This window comes from Vanessa atalanta, chromosome 3 (genome assembly GCF_905147765.1).
Source record: "Vanessa atalanta chromosome 3, ilVanAtal1.2, whole genome shotgun sequence".
Taxonomy (NCBI): Eukaryota; Metazoa; Arthropoda; class Insecta; order Lepidoptera; family Nymphalidae; genus Vanessa; species Vanessa atalanta.
This window is the reverse complement of record NC_061873.1, coordinates 10,389,568-10,402,303: the sequence shown is the minus strand read 5'-3', so window position 1 is coordinate 10,402,303 and position 12,736 is coordinate 10,389,568. Positions and strand designations below refer to the sequence as shown.

The 12,736-nt window shown below is 33.6% G+C and overlaps 1 protein-coding gene across 6 annotated transcripts; it reads right to left on the bottom strand.

Moving 5' to 3' along the window:
- On the bottom strand, positions 1 to 12,353 carry LOC125076536 (tetratricopeptide repeat protein 14 homolog). Of its 6 annotated transcripts, none has more exons than XM_047688473.1 (19): positions 12,192 to 12,353; positions 11,738 to 12,052; positions 11,435 to 11,511; positions 11,206 to 11,328; positions 8,184 to 8,404; positions 6,689 to 6,829; positions 5,778 to 6,454; positions 5,072 to 5,307; positions 4,672 to 4,844; positions 4,213 to 4,362; positions 4,057 to 4,131; positions 3,710 to 3,898; positions 3,475 to 3,571; positions 2,951 to 3,145; positions 2,142 to 2,368; positions 1,376 to 1,558; positions 963 to 1,208; positions 651 to 773; positions 1 to 520 (listed from the first exon to the last, which is right to left on the bottom strand). In XM_047688473.1, exons 2-19 carry the CDS (start codon positions 12,036 to 12,038, stop codon positions 385 to 387), a joined length of 3,570 nt encoding a protein of 1,189 aa, XP_047544429.1. In that variant the 5' UTR covers positions 12,039 to 12,052; positions 12,192 to 12,353; the 3' UTR covers positions 1 to 384. The 6 variants fall into 6 exon arrangements, with proteins under 6 accessions (XP_047544429.1, XP_047544431.1, XP_047544430.1 ...); XM_047688475.1 differs by having other exon boundaries at positions 2,960 to 3,145; XM_047688474.1 differs by having other exon boundaries at positions 5,072 to 5,301.
- Between the last annotated feature and the right edge of the window lie 383 nt (positions 12,354 to 12,736).

The following is a 12,736-nucleotide window of genomic DNA, read 5'->3' as shown; positions in this document are numbered from 1 at the left end:
GAAAACATTTATTTAATTTGCACTTTCACACAAAATCAGAACCAAATGTCCAAAAGACTTAAACCCAAAAATGTTAAATTCTAAATGTGGAATGGTTCTTATATAAGTGATTCATAGACTGATTACATTAAACTAAATTCTTACTAGAACTATATTTAAGGCATACAGATTTTAAAGTAAATATAGGCAAAATTGCATTATTGTATCAATTTAAATGATAAATCAACATATGTTAACGACCTTTCGTATCTATATTTACAACTAGTAGGGTATAATTAATATTAGAAGCACCCTTAAAATTAAATTGAAGGGAACTATATATCATCTTAAACTAAAACTAGGAAAGGTGGCGGTGGTGCGTGGTTGTATTGGTTTCGGTGCAGTTCACTCCTTGGGCGGTTGCTCCTCTTGTTTCTCCTCGACGTGGTTTCTTTCGGGTTCATTTCCATCCGCCCACTTGCCGTCGTACTCCTTCCTGTCCACGTATCTTTCTTCTTCGTACTCGCCTTCACTGCGGTGGCTATCGTGTTCAAAGTTAACAAAATGTTGTTAAAACTAGTATTGCTTTACTACAATACAAATAATAAATATATATAAATATTTAAAATATTAGAGTAATAAGAAATATATTAATAAGTCTTAGCACAAACCTGTCTCTTTCTTTTTCGCGTCTTTCAGGGCTGTACGACCTGGATCTACGAGTTCTATCAGGGCTTCGAGAACGGGAATATCTTCCGCCGCGTCTGTCACGGAAGTCACGAAAACCGCCACCCCTGCGATTGAATAAACATTTGTTATGCTGGTTTAACATACAAGCTAACTGTATAAACTTTATTATAAAAAATATATTTTTAAATTATTTGACTTCAAACAAATAACTACACAATCATATATTATGGTACTTGAAATTTATTTTAACAAGACACGATCTAAGCCTAACATAAGATATATTGTCTACATACCTAAATGGTCTACCACGTCCTCCACCACCCCGCCTCGGTCGGAATGGTCTGCCACCTCTAGAGCGATTATCTCTCCACTCTGGCTGGAACCGACGCCCGTCGTCTCTACGAAAATCACCACCGCCTCTACCTCTTCCTCGGTTGCCACCTCCGTTGTACGTGTGGAAGCGTGGACGATAGTATGTACCACGTTCGAAACCACCGCGACCACGCCAGTTACCTCCACGGCGACCGAAACGACGGAACCTAAATGTATATATCAATTGAGCATACAACAGAGAAATATAAAATATTTATATCCAAAACATCTATCATGAAATAAAATTAAGAGTATGCAGTCTTTAAAATTAACAACGTAGTTAATGAAATTAAAAATATCAACTATCGAGATAATTGTATGTAGCATAGCTCACCTGTCTCTAGAGCCTGAGCGAGAGCGGGATCTGCTTCGCGAATAATACGAGCTCCTCGCGTCCGAGCGCGAGCGCGAGCGCGGCGAAGCGGAGCGGCGTCTGCGCGACGCTACGGACCCGCTGGCGCTCGAGCCCGAGCGTGAACGGGACCCAGACCGAGAGCGATACTTGCGGGGACGAGACCTATACGTAAACAAAGTACTCAATTATAACATAATTATTATCATTCGCTACGGCAGTTAATCTTTAAGACTAGTTTATTTAGTGGTAGTGTTGTTGTGTTCCAGATTGAAGGTTGAGTGAGCTAGTGTAACTACAGGCCACAAGGGATATAACATCTTAGTTCCCAAAGTTTGTGGCACATTGGCGATGTAAGAAATGGTTAATATTTCTTACAGCGCGATCAATCGGTGGTGGCCACTTACCATCAGGTGGCCCGTTTGCTTACCTATATCATAAAATAGTCAATTAACAAAATCTACAATAAGATATATTATAATGCGAAAAAACACGTGATTGTTTTTATTTTCGTGCTTCTGTTTCTGTGAAAGGCAATTTGCACGAGTTTGTATTGTGAATTTCTTTAAACCGAATTAGAACTCTTCACTTTAGCTACTAGACCAACGAGATTAATAAAATATAAATTAAATTATTTAAATATAAAATTAATTATGAAATTTTGTGACGATCATGGCGTAGTTATTATTTATATAATATTACAGTTGTGCCACTCATTTTTAAACAAATTTACAGTATCTTTACAAACCTGCTTCTAGATCGTTTAGGTGAACGACGATCTTCATCTGATGAGTTAGAAGAATGTCTTCGCGGCGAGGGGGGCGATCTCGGTCTGCGACCAGATGGTGTAGGTGGCTTGATCCGTGTTACAAACTGTTCAGGTCGACCGTCACCAACTGAGACTGGTGTTTCGCCCTCTTGCGCGAGTCGGAATGAACCGAATTTGTCCAGGACAATATTTCCTTTGCGGACAGGCTGCATAAAAGAAATTTGTCTTAAGTTTAATATTTTTTGTTTGGCTTAATAAACTTTGAAAAGAATAATTGTCTAATAACTGTGAATAATATGCGCCACACAATATCTAGGTGGATCAATGTCGTCAATGCGCAGAATATCAAACTGAAAGTGTCCAGCAGCGCAGCAAGGTTCATTTAGTCGCTTTGCAGTTATTGTTAATAAGAAATTAGTTAAGTAATGCAGTGTACCGATTTTTTTTTGATACAGTAATTATGATTATATCTGTATTCCTAATAATTTCTTAAAAGTCGTTAGTTATTCCCTTTAGTTCTCATTTTTCTAGCAAATCTAATTCACATCATTCAAATAGCAAATATTATAAAACAAATTTAAAAGAACCAAGCATTTCTTATATCATTTTATATACGTTAATTTAATTGCTATAATATTACTCTAAAGCTAACAATAAAGGAAAAAACAAATCATGAACTGCTTATGATTCCTGCTGAGATGTTCTTAATAGTATGCACTGAATGTCTGGAGTCATAGATGCTATATAATGAATGTCTACTATATTGTTTATGGAATTGGGTATAGTACATTAGTTACCGGCGCGTGCGAGGTGTGCGACTGGTGCTGCTGGTGCGAGTGCTGGTGCGCGTGCGAGGGCTCGGTGCCGGGCGGGTCGGGCTCGCGGCCGGCCTTGGGCGGCGGCGCGGACGGCAGCGGAGGCGGCTCCTTCATAGCCATTGCGCGCCTCACCGACACGTTCTTGTCGCCGCTCGAAGGAGATGGCTAAAACGAAAACACAATCTGATAAATCTGTTTTTATATTTATTATTTTCGTAATATATAACAATTTGCAGCTTCTAGTCATATCTGTATATCTTTAATATTTTTGCAAAGAATAATCGATATTATTATACAGAGTGGAAAAAAAGGTTTTATTTTCTTCTTAATTGGACGTATGAGGTGACATTGTGTAAGGCTTAACGATTTTTAATAGATACTGACGGAATAGCTTACTTCCAATGAAATTAATGGTTTCTAGGTTATTGTTATTATTACGAACCAAATCAGTCAATGCAATAAAGTTAAAAGTTGTTTTAAATATATCAACTGACCTTAGACCGTCCGTCTTGTGAATCATCGGAACTATCTTCGAATGCGTAGCGCTCTTTATATCCTTTTTGTACTGGAGTGTCTTTTTTCTTTACACCCCTGAAATAATTCATTTATTATAAAACAATCAATAATTAAAGTAATTTTATATTATAGAAAGTATTAATGAAAGGACTTTGTTACACAACATGTCATCAGTTATAGCTTTCATATTCAAATGAAATGCCTATCACTCACGGTTCCTTAACAGCGTTCATAGACATCTTCCATTTTGGTTTCTCGAGCGGCGGCGGCGGTGCTTGGTCGATGGGGCTCGCCGAACTGCGCCCGTCTCGTTTGCCCAGAACTTCCTTTTCTACCATTACGTGGTATGCGCTGAGTTTTGATTCCAGCTCTTTTAAGCCGTCCATGTCATCTAATATCCGGCTATGTAACAAGTAAATTACGAATCAATCTATTACAGTTCTATAAGCAATAACTGAGGACAGTATGAACAGGAAACAATGATTTGGTAACTTGCGTCTTTCATTATTAATATTCTATTCATTAATAAGTTATAGTCTATTATTGTATTGGTTTTTTACCTTTTTTCGGTTTGTTTTCGCTCATATTCTCCTTCTGAACTTAGGTCTCTCTTCGATTTCCCTTTTAATTCCTTCCTGTAATTTGTACATGATTATTATATAAATATTTATAATTCGTTAAAAAGATTACTCAAATTATTTTTATTATTTGTGTACCTTATTGCATCCCTCAGTTTTTTGTCACCAATATTCTCTAAGTCACGAAGATTATATTCAGAGTTGTTAGACATTCGCGCCAACTTCGCTTTTCTCTTTTCTTCTCTCTCTTGCTCCTTTCGTTTCCGTTTCGACTCTTTCTTCTTTTTTCTAATAACATTGAAAGAACGAATGAAAAATGTTTACTTACATATTAAAAAACCAAATTGTTAAGCAATTAAAATATATTATAATTGTGTATTTATTTACTAAATCACAGATACCAGATCTTTTAGATTGCTTGTAGGTCAGTAGACGAATATTTTTTATGCTGTACAGGTGATATATGGAGGTTTTATCATGTGTAAAATAATTGAGATAATACATATATCCAAACACTTTGAAATCTGAAATTTTAAATAGCTTTGATAGTTAGTTATATCAAGTATCCATCATATAGATTCCATTTGTATCACTTACTTGTCTTTCTTTTTCTTCTTCTTCTTGTCATGATCAGCAGCTCCCGGCTGTGTCTGCTGACCTAATTCCTGCATCTTACGATTGCGTTTATACTGAGCTGTTTCTTCTAAAAAGTTGCGTACCTTTTCTTCGTAGTCAGAATCTTCCTTGGTCATTTCAAGGAACTTTCGTACCTGATTTATAAATATACAAAATTATAAAAAAAAAGTAGATATAATAAAATGATTTATATATATAGTGGAGAATAATCAATTTACGTTTCTTATATTTCATTATATAAGAAACGTAAATTGATTATTCTTATAAATTGAAGATTTATTAGGTTGTTTCAGCGGTATGTAGTAATATCATCTTATAAATATTTTTATTTTCATTGTTGATGAAAAAAATTAAGGTTTACCTTTAATTCGTAGTCGATATCGGCCTGCGATCTCACGGTCACACTGCTGGGCTCATCAATGGGCGGCGGGGGCGGCTGGTACCCGTAGGGGTGGTTGAACTGCGAGTTGTGCGTGCGGGACGCGGAGTCCGAGTCTCCGAGCATCGCCATGCGCTTGCTGAGCGGTGACAGCGAGCGCTGCCTCTTGTTATTTGATTGCGATCGACGCTTTTTCTTGCGATTTGGCCCTTCTGATTCTGAAAACATGCACTTCTGTATCTATGATATTATGGGTCACAAGTCCCTGACCTAAGTTAATGTTAGTTGCAAATATTATTAAGTAGTTTTTAGTGTGTTAATTAAGGATTAGTGTGATAATGTACATATGTTGTTATAAAATGAGAGATGAAACATGTTGCAAAGGATTTTATTGAAGGAGGGGAGTACATTAGTTTTGCCATTTCAATATCATCAGAAGTCTGTGTTTTACGCTCATTCTTATCTTATCTACCCAGTCCTATTATTTTTCTAAGACTAGATAGATAAACAACTTTCAATTGGGTAACTTATAAACTGATAACAATTAGATAGAATATGTGTAAATAACCTTCAAATTGTATTTAATATAAATTATGAATATGGTAATTTGCACTGTATAAGGGATATTCACTATTAGGCAACCAAGTCTTCTTTATTTAATTAAACAAATAAACAAAACTACTCTCACCACTTGAATCCGATGATGATGATGAAGACTCGGAAGAGGAACTGGAGCTAGATGAATCACTCGATGATGACGAAGAGCTGCTTGATCTTTTCTTTTTACCTTTGCCACGCTTTTTCTTCTTCTTCTTTTCTTTCTTCTCAGTTAAATTTAACAGTTGTTTCAATGTTTCTTTCATTTCAAATGATTTTGCTCCTGTCAAACCCGGCAAAAGTAATTCAGCTGGCTCAATCAATGGCTTTGTTGTAGATGTCTTACTCTTGAGAAAATCTAATGAATTCTGAGCTTCTTCATGAAACGGTATTATTGCAAGACAATCTTCATATGCCTTCTGTGCTTCTGCTATTTTATTCTCATCTTCATAACTTCGACCCAAAGCTACGAGGGTCTCTCCCAAATATTTACGTGCGTTTGCATGGTTGGGGTTCAGCTTAAGAGAAGTTTCAAAGTCTTCTATGGCCTTCTTAAATGTTCCACTATTTGCATAAAGAGCTCCTCTTGCAACAAGACCTTCCACATTTCTAGGATCTATGCTCAATGCCTTATTAAGACATTGGAATGCTTCTGAATGTCTTCCTGCTTTAAAGTGTTCAATACCTTCAGCTACAGATCTAAATGCCCACTTGCTTGCTTGAGCTTGACGAAGTTCATCAGCATAATCGGTAATTGAAAAACCTCCCCTAAATAAATATTAAAATTGTATTAATATATAAAACAACCTTATTTAAATTATGAAATACTGACACAAAAATCTTCTTAGTCTTTTAGATATGATGACTATTTATTTAAAAATATTTTGTCAAATAATTTTTGAACACTGTTTATAGTGAAATGTATACATTTGTACAATGGAAGCATTGTATTTGAAGTTTAAATTCATGTATATTTTTAATTTTAAAGTTTTAATATTTTACCTCAATGTTGAGAAATTCGTGCAGTGCATGTTGGAAATTCCAAGTAGTTCAGAGAGGTATTGGACGCAGTTTGGATTATTGAACCCAGGGCTCTTCTCCAATATGGCTTCATAGTTTTCTCCTTTCATTTCCATAGTTTTCCTGTCAAAAAACAATCAATTAGGAAAACAGAAGTTTTGCCACAATATTCTTTTCATAATCCTTTCAATTCTGACGCGAGCCATTCGACTATTACTTAACTGTAAGAAGATTCAAAATGAACTGAACAAATCACTTCTAGAATAGATCCTAATGTCAGTCATAATGTCACACATACTCATCCTCACCTGTTCCTTTGAAGCTGTTCAAAAAATGTTATTTTACTTGAATTTTATTTCTTTCACACACAAATATAACATCATAGATTAGGTGATGCTGCTTCGACAATGTGACATTAATATTAGCAAAATGTCTCAGCTACAGTCACAATATAATGTAGGTTTTACAAACGAGTCTTGGGGGTTGTTGCTACACCTAGAAAAAAACACCCTAAAATAATGTAGGAAGCTGTTTCCTTTGGTAGCCTGCATAAGTGTCCAGTACTAAATGAAGAAAACGGCTGCTGCTTGTCAAACTAGTGTATCGTCTTTGGGAGCCTCATATCATTTAAATATATTAACGGCCACGGCTAGTCCAGTTTTAATAAATAAACAACGCCAACATCCGACAAATGCTGATTACATTAAAGTCCAATCAATGTTTGCGTTAATGCTGCAATATTAAATATAAGTTTAATACAGAATTACAATTTCTGTTTACAGACATCAGAATGTAATTGTCCCTAGAGTTTATGTACTGACCTTTTCCATTTTAGTAAAATATTGATTTTGATGCAAAATCAGAGATATATCCTCTATTAAAGCTAAGCCAAATACTGCTTATGAATAACATCCGTGATTGTCCAAGGTTTTAAAAATTTGTCAAGTTCAAAACAATATTTTAGTGCAATCAGTCACTATTGGTGTTATGTATAAATTCTGTACTGAAAAAAGTGACCAGAAAACAGTGAAAACATCCACAATAATAGCTTGTTGCAAGTTCCTATCCAATGCTTGATTAACATTGAAAATATAAAAATAACATCCAATGAATAAACCACAACACACAAAACAGAACCAATAATGGCAAGCACCATAAGAGCTAAATACATATTTTTCATTGATTTCTGAATTTTTTGTATCTTTTTTTCAGTTTGTTCATCTTAGTCTTCTTATCTTCATAGTAAATGCAGTCAATAATTTTAGGTTTCTCCAAATAATCAGTTCTTAACTTTAGTGATCAGCATATGTCTTCACAAATATTTCTTTTTTGACATTATTGATTTTGTGATTATTGACATCTTCACAGTTAAAAGGATATACAAAAACAAAAATTGTGATAAAAATGTGATTAACAACCCTGCAAAGGTGTGGCAAAATTGTGATTCACTTATGTTGTAGTAAGATTTAGTACATACTTGTAGATTAGTGGAAAATCGTCAGTGCTGAGGAGTCCGAGAGGAGGCTTAGGTGGCGGGTCGTCCGGGCCCCGAGTGACGCCTTTCATGCCGCACACCATTTTGTCTGTGTCTGGGATAACTTCAATAACTTCACAGCACACAGTGTCATTCATCAGGTAGTTTCTTGACACATTTTTCTTGTCCACTGCTGGTATGATATTTGCCACAGGTAAAAAAGCCTGAGAACAATATAAATTTCTTTTAAATAATTGCATTAATATATCAATTAATTCTTATAGGTGTCACACAAGGCATATTTAAAATTTAAATATAACCTTCAGAAAATCTAATTTTATTACACTTTTATTTTATTTAGATTAAACCAAATCAGATGATAAAATTTTAACGCATGTGATGTTTGGCCCTGAAGTTAACCTTGACCTGATACTTCACTTCACTGTGAGCATAAATAATAAGGTGGCAAAAAATTTAATTAAGCTGAAAACTGCGGCGAATTTCTTGTAATGAATATCTTTATTTCTATCATCAAATCTCACTTATGAGCAAGAGTAATCGCATACTTAATGCATGCCGATAGTTAAGCATGGAGAGGTGCGCCTTCATCAGTGAACAGATATATACTCTATTCCAACCAGCCAAATAAGATCTGACAGCAAATTGACGCGATATCATTGATCGAGAGCTTGATTAATCTATGATATTCACAATGAATCGACGTCGACGAAGCTGTTATCGGAATTTTGGAAGTAAAATTTAATATATTTTAATCAGTAGTGCACAATATTGTCTATTAGCAAATCGCATGAAATACGTAAATCTAAGTTTTGTTTATCTTTTTTCCTATTTCCATTGGAACAGGCTATATATAGATGCTATTGAAGATCTTTCTTTCTGTAGTCATCAAGAAATTTCCTAGCTCACAATTTCATGTGGACTTACAATTTTGGCTACACAGGTTGGCTTAATAAGCTAGCTATATGTTTAAAAATATACTACATAAAACCATGAACCTAAAAGTAATAATAATTAAAATCATAAAGCAATTGCTTTATGATTTTAATTTAACCTCCTTAAGCGTTCCAGCGAGCGCTACATTTCGAGGCTAGTGAAAAAATCTGCCGAATAATTGCTGTTTCTATTTTAATCTGTTCCGCCCCCGAGTGCGTCCTACACAACAACCAAACTAAAGGATATCTAGATAGACTGTTTGTTCGGATCTAGTCGCCGGCATCTAATAGTTGAACCGAATTCAGTTTTTATTTATTACGAATATAATTTAGATTTAATTGAAAGTTGCATCCAGGATAAAAATGTAGGAATATGTAAATAAGCACATCACACATAGATAACCATTTCTAAGTAATCACTTATTATTTTATATGTTTAATATTTGTTTTAATAAAAACAATTCAGGCTTTTGTCGTGAAGGGGCCGAAGAATATTGACTTGGCTGAAGAATATTGGCTTGACTATATAAAAATAATGATATCGCTTATAAAGTATGTATGAACATATGTGTAAACATAATGTTAACGGATTTTGATTTAATTGCACGACTGCTATGAAAACTTAACACAACTAGACAATTATTTAAAGTGTCAGTATTACATGAGTCTCATTTCTGTAATGATTTCTGTTATTGTCTGCAGGTCACATGGTCCCAGTTTTTAATCCTTACATTAAATGCTGAATTTGGGCTTAATTTGGGTTACTTGTTTTAAAGTGTGTCTGACTTCGAAATAATTGAATATTACGAAAATCATCATTGTCAGTCTTATTTAGTTGTTGATACAGGGAAAAGCAGATCAAAATTATAAATGTTTTAAATTTATAAGAATTTGTTTTCATCCATGTATAAAGGAAATTAAAGTCTTAAATCGCCGAAACAGAGCTTGTTATAAAATAAATTCAAATAACAAGTTTGTTTAAATTTAACCAAATGGATACAAAAAATTCCAAGGCGAAACCAAATCCATGTTCAATCACAACCACAATAGTGTCCAAAAATTAAAATATGTATCTTATAAAGAACATCATTTGTGGTATGGCATGGTAATTATCAAAAACGAATAATGACAGATACACTACAACACACTACAAACATTTACTTTGGCCCCATAGCCAGCATACTGTAAAAGAGGCAGCTCATTTTAAATCCTACTTTTAAAAATGTGATCCAAATATATCCATCAAAATTTGTTTTAATTTAAGTCTTGATCTATGTACCAAAACTATGACTATGGAACTATATGATATTAAAATGAAAAAATAGTATTAAGTTTTTTCCATATTTTTATATTGGTCCAATAATTTAACTAGATATTAGATTTCTAAAGAAAATTATGGATTTGTTTTAAATATGCAAAAAATTACATAGAAAAATCATATCTGTATTCAAATAGCATAGGATGGAATTGATTTCAATTACAATGATTTTTAAATAATTTGCGTAGACAACTCAACCTAACAATCAATTTGATTTACACGATGTGCAAATGTTACCATGACAGTAATGAAACTGATTATATCAAACATGATAATAGCCTAATTATATATTGCATAATATTTTGACATTTAATTTTGTTACATTAACGTGACAAAATTAAATGTTACATGAACATCAATAAATCTGTATTTATTATTTTTATTGGCCATTAGAATATCTAGTTAATGGGTAAAATACCCAGACATTGGCCACTAGCTATAGAGCTTATTTCCATCAAAGGAGTAAATAATCTCTATCTCTCGATAAACCTTAAGATTCACATATGCCAAATTGCTTGCCATGGCTAACAGTTCTGCTATATTATGCTAATTTTAAAAATACATAATGGGTATTATAGCTTATTTAAGATCTCAACCAATAATATAGAATACAATTCAAAGTAATAGGCAATAGACAAGTATGAGAAACATTAAACAGAAATATATTAATTGCCAAATATTCACTTTGTTAAAGTTAACATATTATTATAGTTATGTTTTAATATGTTTTTAATAATTGGTCATTAAAGTTTACCTTAACATTGATATCAGCAACATATCTAGAAGTGGGTCCAGCTGTACAAAGAACCTTCAACATCATTCCCGAGGCAGTTCTGTTGATCACAGCTCCTATGATAAGCTCCCCTGTCTTCACATTCTATGTAAACAAAACATTTAAAAAATTATATTGTTTTTACAGTTTCTGTGCATAATAACTGTTATAATTATTATTAATAGTTATGGAATTTTAATCATATACTCACATCAAAAAAATGTCTTAATCTGGCTGATTTGTCCACATTCAAAAATGTTTCAAATGGTGGCATCAAAGCAAACAAGTCTATAAAGAAAAAAAAAGAATTAGAAACATTGTAATATAAAAATATGTTTCATTAGAATAACAGAAATTTATTTTTTAAATGGCACAAATTCGAGAATAGTGGGCGTGGGCGAGGTGAAACTTAATGTTTTCCATAAAAGGAAGTATGAGCTTATCATCTTATTAGGTAATAAATGAAATCATGGTTTAATAAAAAGTTGTGTAGGTAATAAGAGGTATGTCTTACTGTCTTCGGGCGTAGTGGCATCAGCCCCTAAACTGGAGGACGATGGAGTTTCTTCTAATAACGATGCATCAAATAATGCATTGGCTTCTTTAGCTATAAACTGATGTAACTTGAGCCTCTTTCCACGATCTTGGAAAGTTAAATGCTTGTGCCTGGACTGGTACACTGCAAAATCCAATGGTCCTACGCCAATCTTTGGCAGATCTTCCTCGCCTCGTTCGCCCTCCCACGTTTTTTGTAATTGCTGCCCATGGTAGTTTATGGATTGCGCCACTAAGGACGCATCCAGGGTCGTTTCCATAACTTTACAACTTTCTGTAAAGGATAGAAAATGTATTATAAACATTTATAATTATCAAACAATTGGTATTTAATTTGTTTCGGCCATCTTGATAAATCCACAAAGTAAAATTACAATAAATATAGTTTGTATATACTTATTTAGATTTATTACCTTGACTTAAATTGCAGATGATACACTTTTGTCAAAAACACACGAATATAGTATTTTATTGAAATTTAATAAAACTCGCTCATTATGATGGCACTAAACGCCGACATCAAAATGGCGAACATAGAATCGAAATCCGAAACGCATTTCTTCGTTCGCTTTGACAATTACCATGCCACAGTGTCGCCAGCTTGCTAGTATTTGATTTTTTTTCGCCCAAAGAGTAATATAAAAAAATAATTAATTTTATAAAATTTAATGGTATATATGTTTTCTTAATAATGAAGATTATTTTATTCAGAAAATTACGTATTATTGATAGTAAAGAAAATTAAATTTGAAAAACACTTCGGATGATGTGACGACGAAATCAGAGCTTTATTGAAAATTGAAATCACGTGACGTGTTTAGTTTAAAAAAGGTACTCATATTACAAGTTCTACTTCTTCGGCGTTATTAGAAATGATTTAATTTGTATGATTATAATTACTTATAACATAAAATGATAGTTATTCTTATGATAAACTTAGTTTAATCTTACTTTATTT

Coding starts and splice junctions, on each gene's coding strand:
- LOC125076536 (XM_047688473.1), bottom strand. CDS start 12,038: ATGGAAACGACCCTGGATGCGTCCTTAGTGGCGCAATCCATAAACTAC. Junction 6,455..6,688: donor ACGAATTTCTCAACATTGAG/GTAAAATATTAA, acceptor ATATTTATTTAG/GGGAGGTTTTTCAATTACCG. Junction 4,845..5,071: donor ATATCGACTACGAATTAAAG/GTAAACCTTAAT, acceptor TTTATAAATCAG/GTACGAAAGTTCCTTGAAAT.